The sequence below is a fragment of the Nematostella vectensis genome, chromosome 7 (assembly GCF_932526225.1).
Source record: "Nematostella vectensis chromosome 7, jaNemVect1.1, whole genome shotgun sequence".
In the NCBI taxonomy this organism is placed as follows: Eukaryota; Metazoa; Cnidaria; class Anthozoa; order Actiniaria; family Edwardsiidae; genus Nematostella; species Nematostella vectensis.
In genome coordinates, this window is record NC_064040.1 from 7,010,434 (window position 1) to 7,033,659 (window position 23,226).

Here is a 23,226-nt window from a genome sequence, read left to right on the forward strand (position 1 = left end):
ATATAAGATTACTGATAGTTTTCTAAGGATTGATACAAAGACATCCTAACAGATGTGGAATATAATTTAATTATAGTATGCATGCGGCGGACAGAAGCATTGAAGAATACTGCAAGCTAAGAGGATATACTGCAAAACAGCCTGGTCAGATTTGTACGAATAGCACGCAAATAGGATGCATAACCTGTCAGCCTCCTCAGTGTGTATGATTCATTCCAACTCTATTTCTACGTGCCCAGAGTCGAACAAATTCTCTTTGGAACATTTTGTGGCGAAACGACACCAGCAACGGATTCAAAATTGTATTGAGTCCAAAGGATATATAAGTCAAAGTTTCCCACAATATTGTCTTTACCTTGTGCATGCTTTCTCCAAGTGTTGTGTGGGTAATGATGAACGAAACACAGCCTGGGATTACAAGTACTAGAAGGTTCGTCAAGGTGACAAGAGCAATTCGCCGAGCAAGATTCCCCTCTCTCTTCACCCCAGCTGTCTGCGCGGACTTTCTCACCGTCCGGTAAATCTTAAAATACAAGAACCCGCAAATTGCGTAAATAACGAATCCAATACCACCGTAGACATTGCGTACATCAAACCCACTTATTCCTTTCACGGGTGTGCACATTGAATCAGTATGTCCCGATATTTGTACGTCAAAGTACGTCAATGAAGTTATTGTTGAGCTGAGAGCTAGACACAGCAAAAGGAGGAAGCCTGCGCGGCGTACGGTCAGGCGCACATTTGGTTTCATGCTGTAAACTACCGTCAAAAAGCGCTCAATATTTACAAGGAAAGACACGAGAAAGCTATACGCCAAACTAAACATGTAACAAAATCCGAGCACTTTACAGAAGTAAGAGTGAGACTCCCGCATGTGTTCGTAATCATTTTCTGTCATGGCTCGCCGCGTCGATGTGATCAACAGCAAGTAGACGTCAATTTGGAGATCGCCGATGGCAATGTTGCACATTAAGAAAATGGCGGCGTTTTGACGCAAGCGAAAGCTTCGTAAAGTCGTTGCAATAACAGTGACGTTTAGACAGAACCCAATGATTGCAATGAAGAAGTTTACGGTAGAAATTTGGTTAATCTCTTCCCAGCAGAGATTAATCTTTTCGAATGTGTAGTATGATGATGCATCTACACGGCCAAACTTAATGTTACACATCAAAGAAAATCCATAGTGTGCGAACAGCGTCACTTTCTTGTTGAAGATGGTGACTCTAATGTAATGGCAGCCCTCCGGATCCTTCGGTTTCAGGTTTTTATCCAATGCGAACATTCTCCGTTTGTATTTCCCGTCCCAGTTTAAACCAATCTTAATCATGTAAGATCGCATGAATTTCTCCATGTCAAAGTTCCTCCACACATGACACTCCCACTGGTCAATTCGGTGGGTTTTGGACGAGAGAAGGCCTTGTATAAGCTGTAAGCTCGACAGGTTAAAGATCTCGTCTGTCGGGAGGAAGTCGGTGTTGTTATGCAGGTATAAAACGGCAAGACGGGGCAGCTGGGACCAAAGGCCTGTGGTACTCCATGTCCGTAGAGGATTGTCTTTGAGGTCCCTGGAAATATTACCGTTAAAAATGCAATGCACTGTGAGCAGAAAGTGGTGACAGTTAACGACTATAATCAGAAACTTCTTGACCAGTTAATAGCGCTTATTTTGATAATGGTTAAGAGCATGGTGGCAAAGAAAATGATGACGATGACAAAAATCTGTGAATTTTGTTTTCATAGGCGTATGAAAAACCTACGAATTAAAGTATCTTAATAGACCTATGAAAAACCTATGAATCTTTTCCGTTGGCCTATGAAAACCCTGTGAATTTTTAAAGTCATATGAAAACCCTATGAATTATTTCATAGGCTTATACAAAAATTCAAACAGCTTTTCATAGGCCTTTGAAAAAAACTCACATTGTTTTAATAGGCCTATGAAGAAACTGAAAAAATGAAAAAAATCACAGGGTTATCTTGGCCTATGAAAAAAGTTAATAGGAATTTTATATGCCTATAAGAACCCTGTGAATATTATTCCATTTTACTGTTTGTTCATAGGACTATGAAGTTCCTGTTAATGGTTTCATAGGCTTATGAAAACCCTTTGGATTATTTTAATAGGCCTATGCTTCACTTCAGCTTCAATTGTTAAAGCACGTTACTTACAGCTCTTTCACATGTTACAGCATGTGTAACTTACAGCTCTATCACATGTTACAGCGTGTGTAACTTACAGCTCTATCACATGTTACAGCATGTGTAACTTACAGCTCTATCACATGTTACAGCATGTGTAACTTACAGCTCTTTCACATGTTACAGCATGTGTAACTTACAGCGTTATCACATGTTACCACATGTGTTACTTACAGCTCTATTACATGTTACAGCATGTGTAACTTACAGCTCTATCACATGTTACAGCATGTGTAACTTACAGCGTTATCACATGTTACAGCATGTGTAACTTACAGCTCTTTCACATGTTACAGCATGTGTAACTTACAGCGTTATCACATGTTACCACATGTGTTACTTACAGCTCTATTACATGTTACAGCATGTGTAACTTACAGCTCTATCACATGTTACAGCATGTGTACCTTACAGCTCTATCACATGTTACAGCATGTGTAACTTACAGCTCTTTCACATGTTACAGCATGTGTAACTTACAGCGTTATCACATGTTACCACATGTGTTACTTACAGCTCTATTACATGTTACAGCATGTGTAACTTACAGCTCTATCACATGTTACAGCATGTGTAACTTACAGCGTTATCACATGTTACAGCATGTGTAACTTACAGCGTTATCACATGTTACAACATGTGTAACTTATAGCTCTATTACATGTTACAGCATGTGTAACTTACAGCTCTATCACATGTTACAGCATGTGTAACTTACAGATCTATCACATGTTACAGCATGTGTAACTTACAGCTCTATCACATGTTACAGCATGTGTTACTCACAGCTCTATCACATGTTACAGCATGTGTAACTTACAGCTCTATCACATGTTACAGCATGTGTTACTCACAGCTCTATCACATGTTACAGCATGTGTAACTTACAGCTCTATCACATGTTACAGCATGTGTAACTTACAGCTCTATCACATGTTACAGCATGTGTAACTTACAGCTCTATCACATGTTACAGCGTGTGTAACTTACAGCTCTATCACATGTTACAGCATGTGTTACTCACAGCTCTATCTTATGTTACAGCATGTGTTACTTACAGCTCTATCACATGTTACAGCATGTGTAACTTACAGCTCTATCACATGTTACAGCATGTGTAACTTACAGCTCTTTCACATGTTACAGCGTGTGTTACTTACAGCTCTATCACATGTTACAGCGTGTGTTACTTACAGCTCTATCACATGTTGCAGGATATGTTATTTACAGCTCTATTTCACATGTTACAGCATGTATAACTTACAGCTCTATCACATGTTACAGCATGTGTTACTTACAGCTCTATCACATGTTACAGCATGTGTTACTTACAGCTCTATCGCATGTTGCAGGATATGTTATTTACAGCTCTATTTCACATGTTACAGCATGGATTACTTACAACTGTATAAGCTTCCCAAGTCCTGCGAAGGCGTCCCTTTCAATAGTGTGTATATCATTCTCCGACAACAATCTGCAGGAGATTAACTTTTGAGATGCATCACCAAAAGTGCTTTCCATTTCCACAGTATTTGGATAACAATTTAAATGTTTCAAAGTTTCTAATAAAGTCTTCTACTATCAAAAAGAGTAATGTTAATATGATCCAAACACTGCAATACTAAGACCTTTATATAAATACTTACAATTTCCTAAGCTCCGAAAATGCTAAGAATGCATTCCTGTGTACTCTCATTATGCCATTTCTGGATAGGTCTCTGCGAATATAGTAGTTCCTATAATAAGCTATGTCCTTGGAAATAGTAGTTATAAAATGAATAGTAAAAGTTGTGACGTCACAGGAATGAGCTCACCCCAGCCCCCAGGCTACCTCGCGGTTCATCTCCGAGCACAGGAAACCCGGTATAGACGTCAACAGCTTGAGACATTTTATCATAACTTTCTAGCATAAGGCTGAACATTTAGAGTGACCTGTAATTAAAGATCTTGAATCTGGAATTGAAAACTGTATCAAATAGCCTCCCTCCCTCCTTTTTTTCCTTCTTCCTTCCTTCCTTCCTTCCTTCCTTCCTTCCTTCCTCCCTTCCTTCCTTCCTCCCTTCCTTCCTTCCTTCCTTCCTTCCTTCCTTCCTTCCTTCCTTCCTTCCTTCCTTCCTTCCTTCCTTCCTTCCTTTCTTTCTTTCTTTCTTTCTTTCTTTCTTTCTTTCTTTCTTTCTTTCTTTCTTTCTCTCTTTCTTTCTTTCTTACTTACTTTCTTTCTTTTTTTCTTTCTCTCCCTCTCTCTCTCTTTCTCTCTCTTTCTTTCTTTCTTTCTTTCTTTCTTTCTTTCTTTCTTTCTTTCTTTCTTTCTTTCTCTCTTTCTTTCTTTCTTTCTTTCTTTCTTTCTTTCTTTCGTTCGTTCGTTCGTTCGTTCTTTCTTTCTTTCATTTTTCGTTCGTTTTTTGGTTATCCAAAAAAGTTTTTTTCAGCTAATCGACTTCAAAGGATACGTTTTCAATACGGCCTACTAGTAGGCTGTATAGCAGCCAAATTGTCAAATATCTTTTGACTTTAAATGTTCTGCATATTTTGATACTTACAGTCGCTGTACTTGCTCTGAGTCCGTCGTCAAGTTATTAAAGCTCTTCATCTCACAAACAGAGCACTTCAAATCCACGTGGTGTTCTGAATTCGGGATAACATGGCACACTTGGCGACACGAGGCTTGCACGTGACAAACAGGAAGTGACGTCAAAATTGTGAGCACTATCAAGGGTCCAACTAAGGCTGTCATCTGAAATTTAATAAGCCAAAGTCATAATACTTATCCCAACATGTTTTTCGCGGTCGGTCCCGCTGTCTAGAAAGCTGTTGTCTTAATCCAAGAGACCATGATATAAGAGAACGAATCCCCGTGGCCCATGATGCCGTCCATGAAAGTTATTTTTAGATTGCGCGAGCTTGTCAATCATAGCATCCATATATGGTTCATCGCGCCATATTTGGTTTTAGGCACCTCACGAGCTAGTACATTTTCACAATTTTTTTCCCCTCTGCACTTCTTGACTTCGTTCGCTACCTGTTTTTATCCTTTTAGCTGCTTCTCATAGCTCATGATTACAATGCTACTTGTAGGGTGGTGTCCTGGTATCTGTAAAGTTATCTAATGTTAAGTTATCTAAATGTTATATAAATAATTGAACGGGAAGACGTCGGGGAGACGGCGAATTTGGAGTTCATTCAAGATGCATCAGGCTGACTCCTTAAAAGTTCTTTTTCTCTTCAATATGGTGAGATGGAAAACCTAGGCATTCTCAGTCTATGTTATGTATTTAAATACAAGAAGGCCTTTATTTTTCTTTGATTTACAATATTTTTAGATGAATGAACTTCAATTCTTCACGCAAATGTTCAGAAATCATGTCACTCAAGAAACCCTTGTCACCGGAATAAGATTTACTTCATTATGGAGACTTGAAATCTTTTATTTGTGAAATACCTGTCTGAATAACCACAATATCGGTGTGAATATAATGGTATTAAGGGTTAGATGTATCTTTTTCATTAAAAGGGAATTGGAAGAGAATTTTGTGTTGTAAACACAGATTTATGATTGATTGTTGTTTTATACTTGCGAATCAGGCGTGAAAACGTTTACTGGGGAAGTTGATCCCCGCGCCTAAAATCACGCACTCTATGCATTTCAATGTCCGAGAAACGGTTGATTGGATCCAGCGTACTCTATGGAAAATCATTTTCACAGCGTTTGTAAAAAAGGATGGTTTTCGGTCAAAAAGATTTCGATAACATCCTTTGCCGGTTCACACCGCTCAAGATGTGATCGCGCGTTTGACTCATGTTGCTAGGAAACGTGAGCGCTAACCAATCAGAGGTGTCTCTAGAAATAACTGCTTGTTCTAAAAATAGCTTTCACGGACGTCATCATTGGAACATACCCTAATACGAGGGATTCGTTCTCTTACATCATGGTCTCTTGCTTGATCTAAATGTCTCGATCCGAAAGAGAGGCGTGACTAATATAGCCGATTTACATTTATTGAATTTAATAACGATTTTAGAAATAATATCAATATTGCCACGAACCAGGGAAGTGTACACTTCCCTGTATGAACAAACTGTTTCTTTAATGGTCGAAAACAATTTTTTTCCACGCCATTTTTTTTTTAATGATTTTCTGACCTTGAAGTAAATAATATTCCATCACGTCCCATACTATATGAGGAACTCGTTTTATGTCATATTGGTCGAAAGAAAGGACGTTGAAAAACAAACTGGTACACAATATAGAATTTAAAAATCATTTACAGTGCTTGGTTTTATATAAAGTACAAAGTTGTCTACACGAAGCAATGAGAAGTAGTGAAGTTGATGTAGGCTGTTAATGTACGAAAAGGGTTGCCTTCCTTTGTTCTTCAAGGTGGCATTAACTTCCTCTTTTAAAAAACGCCCTTATTCTTATTACTGAAATGAAATCCTTGTATATTTGCTCATTTGCATAGAGTTGTTTAAAATCCACAGTCTGTTACTACAAAAGAGCAGGAATCCTTTTAAACATTAGGTAAATAATAGTTTTGCAGAGATTAAATTGCAGAACAATTTCGAATTGATTGCTACCACCAGCTACGAAAGATATTACTTTTTCTTAGTTTTTATTAAAGTACGTTATGTTCTTTTCCATCAGTTTCTTTTGGTTTTAAGTGAATTTCTATTCTCAAAGTTCTTTTCTCGCAAGTACCAAACTACCGTAAATTCACTAGCGTTATCCAAGCATACACAAATCTATCCGTACAAATAAGTGAACTTTCTACAAAATTTGATGCATTTCTTATATGATACATTTCAAAGCTAGTGGGCACTCGAAGAAAGAAAAACGACGTGAAAGTGTTTCCTATAAATATCACATTAAAAACGTGGTAGGATAAGAGTGATTGGAATTGCAGTTAATATTCTTTCAGCATGGTACGGATACACATGTCCTAAAGTTCGCCGAGTTTCCTTAAACCATCTCTCTCTGCTAACTATGGTCATCTGTACCTCTATTACCTACATAAACTTAAAAGTCTTTAGTCTTCTAAATAGAAGACTAAACTCACATGAAATCCTTTTATCACTTATTCTAAGTTTATGTAGGTAATAGGCTGGTGGTTTAGGCTGCTTTTGATGTCACTCAAGTCTTGGGAGGAAAAATCGAAATCACAGGGCCGTATAGCAGCCATCGAAATATTGTGAGGGCAGACTAAAGAAACATTACGAAAATACTTGAGGGGCACAGCCACGCCCTTATAATGTTTAAAAATTGCTACGGCCCTGAATCAAAACCAAATACAAATGCAAAATAATATTCTAACCTCCATTTTCGCAATTCCCCCATTTTTCATGCTCGTATTCGTGTATTTTCACAGTATTATTTTATAGTTAGCTGTGTATATTTCTCCCGTAGTTTTAACGCGCGTTCTACTTTCGTGCCATTAAATTTTCGATGTTGTTCGCATGCGGCAACTTTTAGAGTAATAGAGCGAGGTAATTTGAAATTTTATATTTCTTCCTAACATACACAAAACTTCACCTGTCTTGTGCATTAAAAAGATATTGCTTTTTATACTCTTACCCTAGATAAACTAACACACTTGTTATTACTTCATTCGTCCTAGACCTAAATTTTTAATTTGACATCACACACACAGTTGAATCCCCGTAACTCCAACTTTGGATTGACATTAGGGGAAAATAGATTGAAATGAGTAACGCACGATGTATTGACGGCTGGTTTTATTTGGAAAAAGCATATAAAATTATTCATTTTGAGCTAAAAAGAAACAAAAACTGATAAATTCTGATTGTAGAGTATTTAGCTAATCATAAAAAGAAATTTAACAAAAGAAATAGTAACGACTATAGGAAGATAACGTCTTTTCTACGAAAAATATCTGAAATAGCACCACTTTAGGAAAACAAAATTAATTTGAAATAGGGACCTACGGGCTCGACAAATCAAGGTATAGCTGGAAGACCAGCTTGTTTCTCTACTGCTTGTTAGTCGTTTAGCTATACGTTTTAGATGATTGTATACCAGACAGAATAAAAACAGCATAAGAAAATAATGAGTAAACAGACAGAAACCCGCAAAAAAGAGATGTAATAAGATAAACCGTATAAAGCTCCTCCCGGAAATCAAAAAGTACGGCAGTGAATCGAATTGTATTGTGAAACGCACCTCTTTCTTGGGCACAACAAAACTGGCTTTGAAGCAGGGTTAAAAAATATATATTTCCAGCGATAACGATGCGACGAGCCGCCTGTGGTTCTGTGTGCTGGGGCTGCTCGGGTATTGGATTGCTGTTTGCTTAGCATTATCAAAATCAGCGGCTTTTTTAATAAGCATCTTCCTATAATTACAATCGTGTTCTGCAGATCATTCATTTAAGGTGGAATAATGACACACAAAGTTTGCTATTCGAAGGATAATTTTGTCTGCTTCGTTCGAAAAGACAATGCTGTGAAGATGCGGATTATACACTAATATATAGATTTAGGGATTGCCTTAAGTAAGTTGCCTGCAGTTTTCTAGTAGATATACCGCTCATGTTTAAAGGGCTGCAGTTTCCGTTTGCGCAAAGCTTGGAATTTAACATTAAGTCCATTTATCAAGTAAGGATTAAGTTTTTGGAACATATGTGAGCTGTTGATATTTGAGTTACCGTAGCGACGAAACAATGAATAATGTTTTTTTTTTTTAGATTTGTGAAAATACATACTATTACGAAGAAAATTATTTTAAAACCATACCCCTTGGACAAAACGACGTTTGCCTCCAAATATTTGATGTTTACAAAAATCTAAAAGTCAGATTTTGAGATATTTACGGTTGTATCTTTTGTTGCATTTTTGTTTATCTTCTTTTTCAAGGACATATATCTGCAAATAAATAATTTATTTTAAATCCGAATCTTTCGAATTGTAGCATATCTATCGGAACTTTTTTGTGCCAATTTATAAGTTGCTGAGAGGTGCGACACTTTTAAGAGTGTAATTTTTGCATTCGAGGCTGTACAAATAAAACTTTTCGATATAATTTTTCCTTACTTTCACAGATTAAACTTGACTATAATTACAACTCGCTAGCAAAGCGCCGTTTAGGTTGATATCTTTAAAGCCATCTAGAATTAACTTCAAACTTGGGTTATTTGCCAGACCCAGCAAACGCACATTCTTTGTTTTGTACTAGTACATTGCATACACATTTCATGTCTAAGTTTGGTTGTGAAACAATGTTTCTTTCAAGAGATATGAATGCTTTTGCTTTTCATCACGTTTTTTTGCTTCTAGTGACGTCATCGATGACGTCACAATCACGTGACTATATTGGTGCACCTCCTTGACACATACATGACACATACCAAGTTTGGTGGTCACATGATGTTTCGTTTAGGAGATATGAATATAGATATGACATCGGTATAGTTTTGCCTTGTCATCGATGACGTCACGCATCACGTGACAAAATCTTGGCACCCCCTATGATATGAATGTTATTTATTTTGATGACGTCAGCATATTTTGCTTCTAGTGACGTCATCGGTGACGTCACACAATACGTGACCATATTGTTACACCTACATGACACCTACCAAGTTTGGTTTCCTTCGTGAAATATAAATATTTTTTATTTTGATGACGTCATCATATTTTTGCTTCTAGTGACGTCATCGATGACGTCACAAACCACGTGACCACAGTTTTGCACCCCCTTGATACATACATAAGGTAGGTAGGTAGGTAGGTTATTTCAAAATTATTGCATAGCGCAATTTACATCGAGAAAAAAGGAACAATAAAAATATTTATGGATAATATTGGGTTAAAAATTATAATAATGCGCTTTACAAAATATGACCGTGCTATATAAAGTTTATCTAAATTCAAATTAAGGACTGACTTGAGACTTGGTGGGGCTTATACGCGGACAAAATCTGTTTTTGCTAATATCTCCCAAACAAAAACAGCTATGATCACCAAACTTGGCAGCTACAACATTGATGTCAGTCCGAAGTCTATTTTATTGTATAATGCCATGGCAACCAATTTAAGGAGGTTTAAGACTCAATTTACAATTTTTTCATTCAAGCAAAAATGGGGATTACACAACGACAATAAAGAAAGCCTTAAATGGTATATTTATAATCGCCATGAAATCCCCCACATCATGCTGTCTTTTAATCGTGTCCAGCGTCACGTGACCGTGAGAACCGTTGCCATGGAAACATAGTTTTGTTTGTATTTCAGCTAATGCTGTAGGTGGACAGCCTTAAAAGACAGCAAGAAAAGAAGACTACTATAGGGATTGAAAATATGCATTTAAATTTGAAATCCACTAAGTTTCTGTATTCCCCATTTTCCTAGAAAGCGAAAAATTACGCTCGAGCCACCTTAAATCGGTTGCCATAGTAGCAAAATTTGTCAAAATGTTGAGATCCATGCGAATAAAGTGCTTGCCAATTTTGGTGTCATTAGCACCTTGTGTCCCCGAGATATTGATGAAAATGTGTTTTTCAACGTGTAAGCCTGTAAGTCAGGCCTTAACATACCTGAGAAACACTATTCAGGCTATTGGAATAATGTTTTAAGTTTAATAGATAAAGTAATATCAGAAGATACAATCTTTATTTTTACGTTTAATATTTTCGCATCATTTATATTGTATCTATTATATTGTATTTGTTTAATTGAAGTATACTGTAAAGAACAAAAATGATTCATATTAGTTATAAACATTTCAAAAGCGATCACAACAACACAAACTTCTTATAATTGTTTTTAGGGTTCTTATTAGAAGTTTATTTTTTCCTTTTCCTTTTTGGGGTCGACCACACACTTGACCTTGTTAAGATCATAACCCTGATCTTTTATGGTATAACAGTGAGCCAGCTTGAGAACCCTTTCACCTATGCTAGCAATGCCGCTCTCAGATATCTTAAAGAAAGTGTTCTTAATTGTCTGTTATATTATATTATTTATGAGACATTTTAAGAAATTTTGACAAAAAATTGACAAAAAATAAACGCTTTCTTCTTGAAAGAAAGCCTCACGCGCCGCCATTTTACGCAAAGTACGCAATCGATAGAAGGCGATCGTGAACGATTAAATGAAACTCATTGTGCAATCGTGTGCGATCATATGGAAACTCATCCTGTGATCGTGTGCGATCATATAGAAACTTATCCTGCGATCGTTTGGGATCATATGCAAACTCACCCGGCGACCGTGTGCGATCATATGCAAACTCACCCTGCGATCGTATGCGATTATTTGGAAACTCACCCAGCGATCGTGAGCGATTATATGCAAACTCATCCTGTGATCGGGTGCGATCATATAGAAACTTATCCTGCGATCGTTTGCGATCATATGCAAACTCACCCGGCGACCGTGTGCGATCATATGCAAACTCACCCTGCGATCGTATGCGATTATTATTTGGAAACTCACCCAGCGATCGTGAGCGATTATATGCAAACTCACCCTGCAATCGTGTGCAATTATATGGAAACTCATCCGACGATCGTGTGCGATCATATGGAAACTCACCCGACGATCGTGTGCGATCATATGGAAACTCACCCGACGATCGTGTGTGATTATATGGAAACTCACCCGGCGACCGTATGCGATTATTTGGAAACTCAACCATCATATGGTAAAATCATCCTGCGATCGTGTGCGATCATATGGAAACCATCCTGCGATCGTGTGCGATCATATGGAAACTCACCCGGCGATCGGGTGTGATCATATGCAAACCACTTTGCGATCGAAATGCAATCGATTGGGATCGTACTGTCAAATAAGCTGCATTCTGGTGCGATGGGGTGTGAACATTTGGAAACCAGTCCTAATACGAGTGAATACCTGGGATATTTTCCATCAATTATCATCCATAAACTACCAGAATTAATTTATGTTAGATACCGACTTCCCACCTACTCCACAAATAACCCGAAGAACAGTCAATCTAATAAACTGCCTTTTGATAGCAGCACATAATTAGTTGTGTTCTGCTAGCCTCCGGAGCATTTGAATGATAATATTACCTTTCTTCCTGTTCATGAAGAAACGCAGGTCATTCAAGCGATGGACTTCAACGTCTGAAAATATAAAAATACAATCTTCGTACATTAACAAAAAGGACAAATACGCCTACTAGTTGCTTTTTCCGATAAAAATCAATCAATTTTTAAAACATCTTCACTACATTAAATGAATAAAATGAGCCTTCTTTTACAAAACACACTCGAATAAACAATATTGAGGGTATGTACGCATTGCACAGACAGCAAACAGCGGGCTTCGGAAGTGACGTCTATTTTAATGTTTTTACAAATTTTCTTCATGGTTACCCCAATCTTGGTCAAATTATTCTTTAGATTCAAAGTAAAAATAGAGGTTAACCGGTCTTTTCTAAGTGTTATGTGAACATATTCTCCTCGTTAGTATTAATCTATAATATTTGTGATACAATATCGAAAACATATTTTGATCAAGATAAGCCAATTAGTTTACGTTTATTGTTTATTACTTTTTATTGTTTAGTTTAAAAACTGTACAAAATTTGCACGTATTGTTTATAATAAAGATAACTAACATTAGATTAAAAATTATTTCTTATTGTACCGTTTGAAAGCTTCACATTATTCGCATGTAATGTTTTTTTTATTATTTTTGCAAAAATATTTTCAAACATAGGGTCTATTAGAAATAAAACATTTATCTTTAAAAGCGGATTGGCTTAACTCAAAAGTTTAAAACGCACATGATCAAAACTAATTTTTGTTATTATTTCTATATTATCCAGGTAATATTTTTTACAGCTTTCTGAAGTACTTTACTTTAACTGACGTGCTTAAAGTAGAAATCAAATAGAAGTCGACGTTTTGTGATCTATAAGTACACACCGGTGGTGCGGTAAAACAATTCTCGTCAAATGAGCCCCTCCCAGCCTAAGGTCTAATATATCACCATGTCAACCTACACTCGGTGTGTTCGCTGAACGAAGCAATTGTACATACACTAGAGACAACAGTGTTTGCCGAGGTGAAAGGGTTTGAAAGGCACATACCCTCTCCTTAAGCAAAGCCCAGTAAATCAAGCAACCTCCGAGGTGTCGCAAGAGAAAACATCTAGAAAAATCAGTTTCGACTTCAGCGACGAGGTGTTACCGAGGTTTCCCAATGACTCAAAAGATTTAAAAGAAAAAAAGTCAAGTCTAAGACAAGCCCCCCAAAAGTCAAGCAGTTGGTACAAAAGTAATCCGCTGTTAGCAGATATTTGGCAGCGAGAAACAATCTGACTCCGGAGTGACCGGTTGCTAAAAGGTATCGAGCACAGTTCCATGAAAAGGACAGATTTTAACAGACAACTTTTAAAAAAGGTTAATGAAAATTCTTATGACTTATAACATTCAATTGTATAAGTACGATACGAAACTATATACAAGCCTGTTTTTTTTTTTTTCGAACCGAGTTAAAAATAGAAAGAAGATCCGGGCCATAGATTTCGTTAAACGTTTCTCTAAATACAAATCCTATCGGGATTACTAGTTTAACAAAATATGCTTTCTAAAAACACTTTAAGAACTGTAAACATTTACCATGAGAAAGTTAGACGGAAACAAGAAATTCGACCAGCTCCCAATTTTCATCACATCATTCTGTTACAAATAACCTATCCTATTTTTTTAAAGGTTAGTTCGTCGTTGTGTGGGTCAAAAGAAAAAGGAAAAAAAATGTCGATGGGGATAGCTTCGGATGGTAGCTTTCCCGCTATTTCGAGTGCCTTGTCAAATAACGTAATAATTTTAAAACTAAAGGTATAGAAGAAGCAGATGGTTAGTTAGAATTGACATATGTCACTGATAGTCAGCTTCGTAAATTTATTTTGCCAAGTATAAAATCTGCTTGCGAAAAAAACATGGTGATTCTACCAAAGAATTAATCTTATAAGGAGGGCAGTTGCAAAACTAATAATAATAATAATAATAATAATAATAAAAGCAAAAGAAAATAGGAAAAGAGCCTACACTTCTTTTTTTAATTGTAACAAAATTGTTCATATTAACAAATCGTTCCTTGTTTGTTGTTCTATCTTTCAATTTCTCATTTTTCCTGCGATACTGAAATCTTAAACCGATGTGATTTTATTTATTCCACTAATGAGCTTCGTACTTTGAAAGAGGAAACTTTTGTGCTATCAAATCCAGGGAAACGGAAAAAAACAAAAGTACGAAGACGCAAGTCGCAATACAATTATGGACACAGTTAAACACATGAATGGAAATTCGCAAGTCACAACCGGTTCAAGTCAAGAAAACAAAAAGATTTTGTCAGCATGCATTCGTACCAATAGTGTACCAGATAAAAAAAGGCAAACATAAAACAACCACTGATTAAAACGTAATCCTGGATGTCTGTAGCACACAAAACTATATGTGTCAAAAACTATTTCGTTGATTACTCAGGAAATGGAATTTTTAACGAGAAAAATAAATGGCCATCAAAAAGATGAAGCAGATCGTTTCTAGTCCCTCTCTCAAAATGTCATTTACTTAGTGATGAGATATTTCTGTTTCTATAGTAACAAAAACACTAGATTTAACGCGACACCTCCAGCCAAGCTATTTTTACTACTATTGACGCCTTATGAAGTGGAAAAGAGTTTTAGTTTTTGTTCAAAGATTAGAAACACCTTTCCTGACAAGATGTCATCGCTGTTCAGATTTCTGTTTGGTTTTCTAAAGTCACAGTAATTAAAATCGCCTTCCAAATAAATTCTGATAAAAAGCCTGTTCCCCTTCATGTGACCTAATTTGTACTCTTCGATATTGTTATTCTTAGCATTAAGTAAAATAAGAAGGAAAATCAAAATGGATAATTAAGTGGAAAGTGGTTAGGGGAAGAAAGGACTTTGTTTATGATTTATTCCCATCCACTATTTGATTGATTAAAGAGCTGACCCTGTATCACTGAGGGCACAACAAGAACAAATATCGTAAATCAGGCTATTATATATAAATACGTATTTGTATTTTTTTTCTGGAAGCGCCATAATATCATTAAGAGAACATCTGCTTTCGACACGTTTGTACGTAGAAATTAAACTAAGTTGTAATCTCGTTGCTGAATAAGCGTTACGTGTGGCGCCTTGTATGGTTAGAGGGGTTCAGTCTTATCATTGTTTGTTTGTTCTGGTTTCTATAGTGTTGTAAAACTGAAATTGCGTGACGCGTGAAGTCATGTTACCAGCCGGAGAGATCGTTCTTATCTTTGTGCTGTCCTTACTGATGTTGACGGACCTAATAGGGAACACGCTTGTGGTCATCGTCGTTCTTCGCAGCAGGTAAAATAAAAATATGATGGTATGAATACCCCCCTCCAAGAAGGTCACCCCCCTCCCCCCTCAAACACTGCATAGGCTTCTTCCATGTACGCACGGTGTGCTCGAAAAAAATAGAATAGGCAAGTCTACCCCAATAACACATTCGCCTCAGGTGGGAATATATGACCTAAACAATACCCCCGCAAACATATGCGTCTATATCCTCAATCACGTGGGTCTATTCACACATATGCGAGTGTTTCTTTATCCGCAAATAAGCGCGTCGATGAGCCATGTCCACACAAATACAGATCGTCCGCTTTTGAGAATTGATCCTGTAAAATCTAAATATAAAGCAATTAGTACCCCGCGTTGGCAGATGCGGCAAATGTGAGGTGTCACTGAGAGTATTAATAGCAAGTGAAGATTAATTACAAATTCGGGGAACTACAGAGTTAAGAGGGCTTCCTTGCAAAGTAATCAAATCAACAGGTGATGACGATGATTACTCTAAATTGCGCCGCCACTTCTCAGTTCTCCTTATAAAAAGCCTGTCTCTAGAAAATTATTGCTTTTGGATAAATGGCAATAAATTACGATGATAGATTATGTATCGAGTAATAATTACGACAGCTGTATCTTTAGAAAGCCCCAGGAGTGTCAGGGAGGGGGGGGGGGGGGTTCGTACAGGAAGTCGTTCAAGTTGAATTGCGTTATTGGAAATCTCTTAAATATTGCTAATTGATATATATTTTTTTTCTCTTACAGTTAAAAAAAAATTTGGCTTTGACTTTTTCAACAACTTTTGTTCCATCTACACTACATTTTGTTTTTACACGTGACACAAACTGCGATTTTAGGCGGCAATTTTAAAGCCCAATCGTGCGTGTAAATAAGCTGAAGAAATCGGAGCAGTTTCACAGCTTGAAAATTTGCAGACAATTAAAGGCATGCCCATCATTTTATTAGAAGTCGCTGCACATCTTACACAAAACTAAACAATATTTCCATTTTCCAAGAATGGCTATTTTACACGATTTCACGTCGCAGACTAACGCGGCCTGTCGTTAATCATCGCAAACTTATATTCATGTTCGCACATCAAAACATTTCGCAGGCATTTATATAAAATGCGTCACGACCTGTGTCTTTGCACAACCATGAATTTACCTTAAACGATATTCACCCCTCCCCCCTTATGATATTTCCTCACAAGTGAGTGTTACGCCAGGTCTCATCGTACACCCATGAACTTCCTTCTTGTCAACCTCGCCATTGCGGACACGATGGTTGCGATATTTACTCTTCCCTTCCCCTCATGGTACTCACATGACAAATGTCACGTCAGGTCTCTTCGTAAACCCATGAACTTCCTTCTCGTCAACCTTGCCATTGCGAACACGATGGTTGCGATATTCACTTTCCCCTTCCCCCTCATAATAGTACTCACATGACAAATGTCACGCCAGGTCACTTCGTAGACCCATGAACTTCCTTCTTGTCAACCTTGCCATTGCGAACACAAAGGTTGCGATATTTACTCTCCCCTTCCCCCTCATGATAGTACTTAGATGACAAATGTCACGCCAGGTCTCTTCGTACACCCATGAACTTCCTTCTCGTCAACCTCGCCATTGCGGACATGATGGTGGCGATATTCATGTCTCCGCGTCACATATTTCTACCCGCATTTACCCACCCTGAGGGCTATACAGGAGACATCGTCTGCAAGCTGTTGACGGGAGGGAACCTCATGTGGGTGGGCGGGGCTGCCTCCTCATTCTGCCTTGTTGCCGTGGCGATAGAGAGGTACTACGCTATCCTTTACCCGCATCTAGACAAAGGACGCGTCACACGATCTAGACTCAAGGTAAAGTAGACGACGAGTGTAACTATCTGCTTACAGATACAGCAATCCCTGCTAGTTCTAACAGTAAAAAAAGTTAACGAGCTCGATTGAAACTTCACTTTCGCTGATCATGATTTTTTATTAAAATCAAGAACAAAGTTTCGTTATTCATACCTGTACGATGAAGCTCAATCACACATAATAAAATAAACTGGGAGTAAAGTTTTGAGTGGCGGGATAAAATGTGCTCAAGGAAAAAGTTATCAGAATAAAAATGACCGAAAATTAGGGCCCAACCAAAGACACTTTCTGAAGTCCCGTGGAAACAGTGCATGCTTGAACGTCATATTGTAAGATGCCTGGAATTGTTGGATATTTTTGGAAGATGAATGATATTACGAGTTGTTAGATGGTGCGGTACTTTGTTGGCAACAGTTGTGAGTTGGTGGATTATGCGGCGAGTTGGTGGGTCTTATTTCTAGTTGGTGTGTGATGCTGTTACTTGGTGGGTGATGCTGTTAGCTGGTGGGTGATGCTGCTAGTTGGTGAGTGATGCTGTTACTTGGTGGGTGGTGCTGTTAGTTGGTGGGTGGTGCTGTTAGTTGGTGGGTGGTGCTGTTAGTTGGTGGGTGATGCTGTTAGCTGGTGGGTGATGCTGCTAGTTGGTGGGTGGTGCTGCTATTTGGTGGGTGATGCTGTTAGCTGGTGGGTGATGCTGTTAGTTGGTGGGTGGTGCTGTTACTTGGTGGGTGGTGCTGTTAGCTGGTGGGTGATGCTGCTAGTTGGTGGGTGATGCTGTTAGCTGGTGGGTGATGCTGTTAGCTGGTGGGTGATGCTGTTAGCTGGTGGGTGATGCTGCTAGTTGGTGGGTGATGCTGTTAGTTGGTGGGTGATGCTGTTAGTTGGTGGGTGGTGCTGTTAGTTGGTGGGTGATGCTGTTAGTTGGTAAGTGATGCTGTTAGTTGGTGGGTGATGCTGTTAGTTGGTAAGTGATGCTGTTAGCTGGTGGGTGATGCTGTTAGTTGGTGGGTGATGCTGCTAGTTGGTGGGTGATGCTGCTAGTTGGTGGGTGATTCTTCTATTTGGTGGGTGATGCTGTTAGTTGGTGGGTGATTCTTCTATTTGGTGGGTGATGCTGCTAGTTGGTGGGTGATGCTGTTAGCTGGTGGGTGATGCTGCTAGTTGGTGGGTGATGCTGTTACTTGGTGGGTGGTGCTGTTAGTTGGTGGGTGATGCTGTTACTTGGTGGGTGATGCTGCTAGTTAGTGGGTGGTGCTGTTACTTGGTGGGTGGTGCTGTTAACTGGTGGGTGATGCTGCTATTTGGTGGGTGGTGCTGTTAGTTGGTGGGTGGTGCTGTTAGTTGCTGGGTGGTGCTGTTAGTTGGTGGGTGATGCTGCTAGTTGGTGGGTGATGCTGTTAGTTGGTGAGTGATGCTGCTATTTGGTGGGTGATGCTGTTAGTTGGTGGGTGGTGCTGTTAGTTGGTGGGTGGTGCTGTTAGTTGGTGGGTGATGCTGTTAGTTGGTGGGTGGTGCTGTTAGTTGGTGGGTGATGCTGTTAGTTGGTGGGTGGTGCTGCTATTTGGTGGGTGATGCTGTTAGTTGGTGGGTGGTGCCTTTAGTTGGTGGGTGATGCTGCTAGTTGGTGGGTGATGCCTTTAGTTGGTGGGTGATGCCTTTAGTTGGTGGGTGATGCCTTTAGTTGGTGGGTGATGCCTTTAGTTGGTGGGTGATGCTGTTACTTGGTGGGTGATGCTGTTAGCTGGTGGGTGATGCTGCTAGTTGGTGGGTGGTGCTGTTAGTTGGTGGGTGATGCTGTTAGTTGGTGGGTGGTGCTGTTACTTGGTGGGTGGTGCTGTTAGTTGGTGGGTGATGCTGTTAGTTGGTGGGTGATGCTGTTAGTTGGTGGGTGATGCTGTTAGTTGGTGTGTGATGCTGTTAGTTGGTGGGTGATGCTGTTAGTTGGTGGGTGATGCTGTTAGTTGGTGGGTGATGCTGTTAGTTGGTGGGTGATGCTGTTAGTTGGTGGGTGATGCTGTTAGTTGGTGGGTGATGCTGTTAGCTGGTGGGTGATGCTGTTAGCTGGTGGGTGATGCTGTTAGTTGGTGGGTGGTGCTGCTATTTGGTGGGTGATGCTGTTAGTTGGTGGGTGGTGCCTTTAGTTGGTGGGTGATGCTGCTAGTTGGTGGGTGATGCCTTTAGTTGGTGGGTGATGCCTTTAGTTGGTGGGTGATGCCTTTAGTTGGTGGGTGATGCCTTTAGTTGGTGGGTGATGCTGTTACTTGGTGGGTGATGCTGTTAGCTGGTGGGTGATGCTGCTAGTTGGTGGGTGGTGCTGTTAGTTGGTGGGTGATGCTGTTAGTTGGTGGGTGATGCTGCTAGTTGGTGGGTGGTGCTGTTAGTTGGTGGGTGATGCTGTTAGTTGGTGGGTGATGCTGTTAGTTGGTGGGTGATGCTGTTAGTTGGTGGGTGATGCTGTTAGCTGGTGGGTGATGCTGTTAGCTGGTGGGTGATGCCTTTAGTTGGTGGGTGATGCTGTTACTTGGTTGGTAATGCTGCTAGTTGGTGGGTGATGCTGTTAGTTGGTGTGTGATGCTGTTAGTTGGTGTGTGATGCTGTTAGTTGGTGGGTGATGCTGTTAGTTGGTGGGTGATGCTGCTAGTTGGTGAGTGATGCTGTTACTTGGTGGGTGATGCTGTTAGTTGGTGGGTGATGCTGCTAGTTGGTGGGTGATGCTGTTAGTTGGTGGGTGATGCTGTTACTTGGTGGGTGATGCTGTTAGTTGGTGGGTGATGCTGTTAGTTGGTGGGTGATGCTGTTAGTTGGTGGGTGATGCTGTTAGTTGGTGGGTGATGCTGTTAGTTGGTGGGTGGTGCTGTTAGCTGGTGGGTGATGCCTTTAGTTGGTGGGTGGTGCTGTTAGTTGGTGGGTGATGCTGTTAGTTGGTGGGTGATGCTGCTAGTTGGTGGGTGATGCTGCTAGTTGGTGGGTGATGCCTTTAGTTGGTGGGTGATGCCTTTAGTTGGTGGGTGATGCCTTTAGTTGGTGGGTGATGCCTTTAGTTGGTGGGTGATGCTGTTACTTGGTGGGTGATGCTGTTAGCTGGTGGGTGATGCTGCTAGTTGGTGGGTGGTGCTGTTAGTTGGTGGGTGATGCTGTTAGTTGGTGGGTGATGCTGTTAGTTGGTGGGTGATGCTGTTAGTTGGTGGGTGATGCTGTTAGCTGGTGGGTGATGCTGTTAGCTGGTGGGTGATGCCTTTAGTTGGTGGGTGATGCTGTTACTTGGTGGGTAATGCTGCTAGTTGGTGGGTGATGCTGTTAGTTGGTGTGTGATGCTGTTAGTTGGTGTGTGATGCTGTTAGTTGGTGGGTGATGCTGTTAGTTGGTGGGTGATGCTGTTAGTTGGTGGGTGATGCTGTTAGTTGGTGGGTGGTGCTGCTAGTTGGTGGGTGATGCTGTTAGTTGGTAAGTGATGCTGTTAGCTGGTGGGTGATGCCTTTAGTTGGTGGGTGGTGCTGTTAGTTGGTGGGTGATGCCTTTAGTTGGTGGGTGATGCTGTTAGTTGGATGGTGATGCTGTTACTTGGTGGGTGATGCTGTTAGCTGGTGGGTGATGCTGTTAGTTGGTGAGTGATGCTGTTACTTGGTGGGTGATGCTGTTAGTTGGTGGGTGATGCTGTTACTTGGTGGGTGATGCTGTTAGTTGGTGGGTGATGCTGTTAGTTGGTGGGTGATGCTGTTAATTGGTGGGTGATGCTGTTAGTTGGTGGGTGATGCCATCGAGTTGGTGGGTTATACCTCAAGCTGTTTAGTAATTCGGTATTACAAATTGTTGGGTTACACCAGAAGCTGTTGGAAGAGGATACAAATGGTTACAAATTGCTTTGAAATGTTGTACACATACTGTAGGACTACAATACACGAGTTGACTCTGAAGATCATATCCCCGTTTTTTCCAGGTCATCATTCTGGTATGCTGGTTATATGCCTTCGTAGTCGACATTCCACCATTTCTCGTCATATTCTATAACCATGACCGCCGTTTCTGCACCGAGTACTGGCCAAATATCTCGCTGGCAAGAGCGTATACGATCATGATGTTCAACCTGGACTTCGCGCTGCCGGTAGTGCTAATGGGTGCTCTTTACTCCAGGGTTGTCTACCGCTTGTGGTTTCGACAGAATAATGACACATCGCATGCCCAGCTTGCGGTGGCACGCTCTAGAAAGAAGGTACAGAAATATTTGCATTGCTGTCCTGTTGATGTTCAGGTCCTGTTTATCAGCTTTACAATAAATGGACAAATCAAGGAATGTTGTTTTTTTCATTCAATCAAAATATCAAAGCATAACACGAATGTAAGTCGCCTGTCCCACTTAAAAGATTCTGAAAACGTTGAAACTTAAGGGCGCTGAGAATTTCGCGCACCGCGCTTTTAAAGGCGCAATAGGCTTTCTCACTGACTGGAATCAGCCGAACTATACTCGACAGAGTAAAATATCTCACACATGATTATTTTCACTCTTGTAAGTAGATGTCCACGTGAGAAACTATAAGCAGTAAAATGTTTTCTGGCGTTTAATAATACTTTCATGTTGAATAATACTCCTAGGCATACAATATAAGCACAGTCATACATGGTCCCGTCTCTTTCCAGGTTACGATGATGGTTCTGATAGTGACCGTGATCTTCGGCTTGTGCTGGATGCCTGTTCTCACCTTATACATGCTATCGTACCACCTGCCAAACGACTTCGAGTACGCCTCCACCATCCACAACGCCGCCGTCGTCTTCATCTGCATAAACAGCTCCATTAACCCCTTCATTTACACCTTTAAGATGGGTGGCTTCGGTAGGGAGCTGAAGAAACTCCTGCGCCTTAATAAGCATCATGGACTTAGGATCAAAGTCCAGGGATTTACTGGTGATTCTCATATACTGTCCACGACCAAGGTGACGCCTCTTGAAGTTCGAACACCGACATGTGTTGATCTGCAATCCGTATCCGACGCTGACCATTAGATCAGCATGATTCACCATTGCGTCCGGACCGCATGGTGGAATGGGGAACATTCTACGTTAAAAAGTCCGGGTAGATTTTGGAGATGGTAATGGTTAAAGGGCTGGCAGAAAATGCGCCGATTGGACTCTAACCATGGATGAATGTGATATGATTTTTAGCTTTCTAATGAGGAAAGGTCTGACACAAAGGAGACCACTCTGACGCTAAATCATTCAAAAAGAAAAACGGACTCGTCTCAAAGTTTACCAACAGAGTTGTCGGGGACACATGTTTGCGGCGTGTGGTAGGGTCTCTTGGAGGAAAATTAACGGATGTTAAAATCATGGGTCAAGCCAAAGGGGTTTTAAACTTCCTGATGCACATTTAGATAACGAGAATGACAAGATTATGGGTTATGTTTACTGGTGACTCTTTCTCCAGTTCGGCACACGGAAGCTCACACGGTTGGGCTTAAAACCGGGCTAGTACTTCAAACATTGTAGATAAGTGTAAAAAAATATAAACTGCCATGGTATAAAAATCCTATTGAAGTCAGTTATAGCAGTGATTATAGGTGGACATTTTTTTTTATTTATTATAGTATTTCAGCTTTAAACGATAAAATTAATGTACCCGATTCATGAAAATTCTTACTAATAATAGCATATAAATATATAAACCATACTACCCCCATAGAAAAAATGGTTTTGAATATGTACGCTGGACCATCCCTACTATACAACCTTCTCCAAACAACATCAACCTCCCCACCCACCAACCCAACCACACTACCACCCAGCCACTCACCAACCAACCCACCCACTCAGCCACTCACTCACACACACCC

General features: G+C 39.9%; 1 protein-coding gene across 2 annotated transcripts in view; it reads left to right on the plus strand.

Moving 5' to 3' along the window:
• LOC116604958 (QRFP-like peptide receptor) overlaps positions 1-23,074 on the plus strand; it is a 28,367-nt gene extending 5,293 nt beyond the window's left edge. The window contains exons 1-5 of one of the 2 annotated variants that reach the window (XM_048729712.1): positions 12,981-13,529; positions 15,411-15,549; positions 17,119-17,398; positions 21,336-21,608; positions 22,034-23,074. In XM_048729712.1, coding sequence (XP_048585669.1) covers positions 15,446-15,549; positions 17,119-17,398; positions 21,336-21,608; positions 22,034-22,399 — 1,023 coding nt within the window. In that variant the 5' untranslated portion in view covers positions 12,981-13,529; positions 15,411-15,445 and the 3' untranslated portion in view covers positions 22,400-23,074. Of the gene's footprint in view, positions 1-12,980; positions 13,530-15,410; positions 15,550-17,118; positions 17,399-21,335; positions 21,609-22,033 lie in introns of those variants that run through there. The other variant, XM_048729713.1, reaches the window with a different exon arrangement.
• Positions 23,075-23,226: the final 152 nt, after the last annotated feature.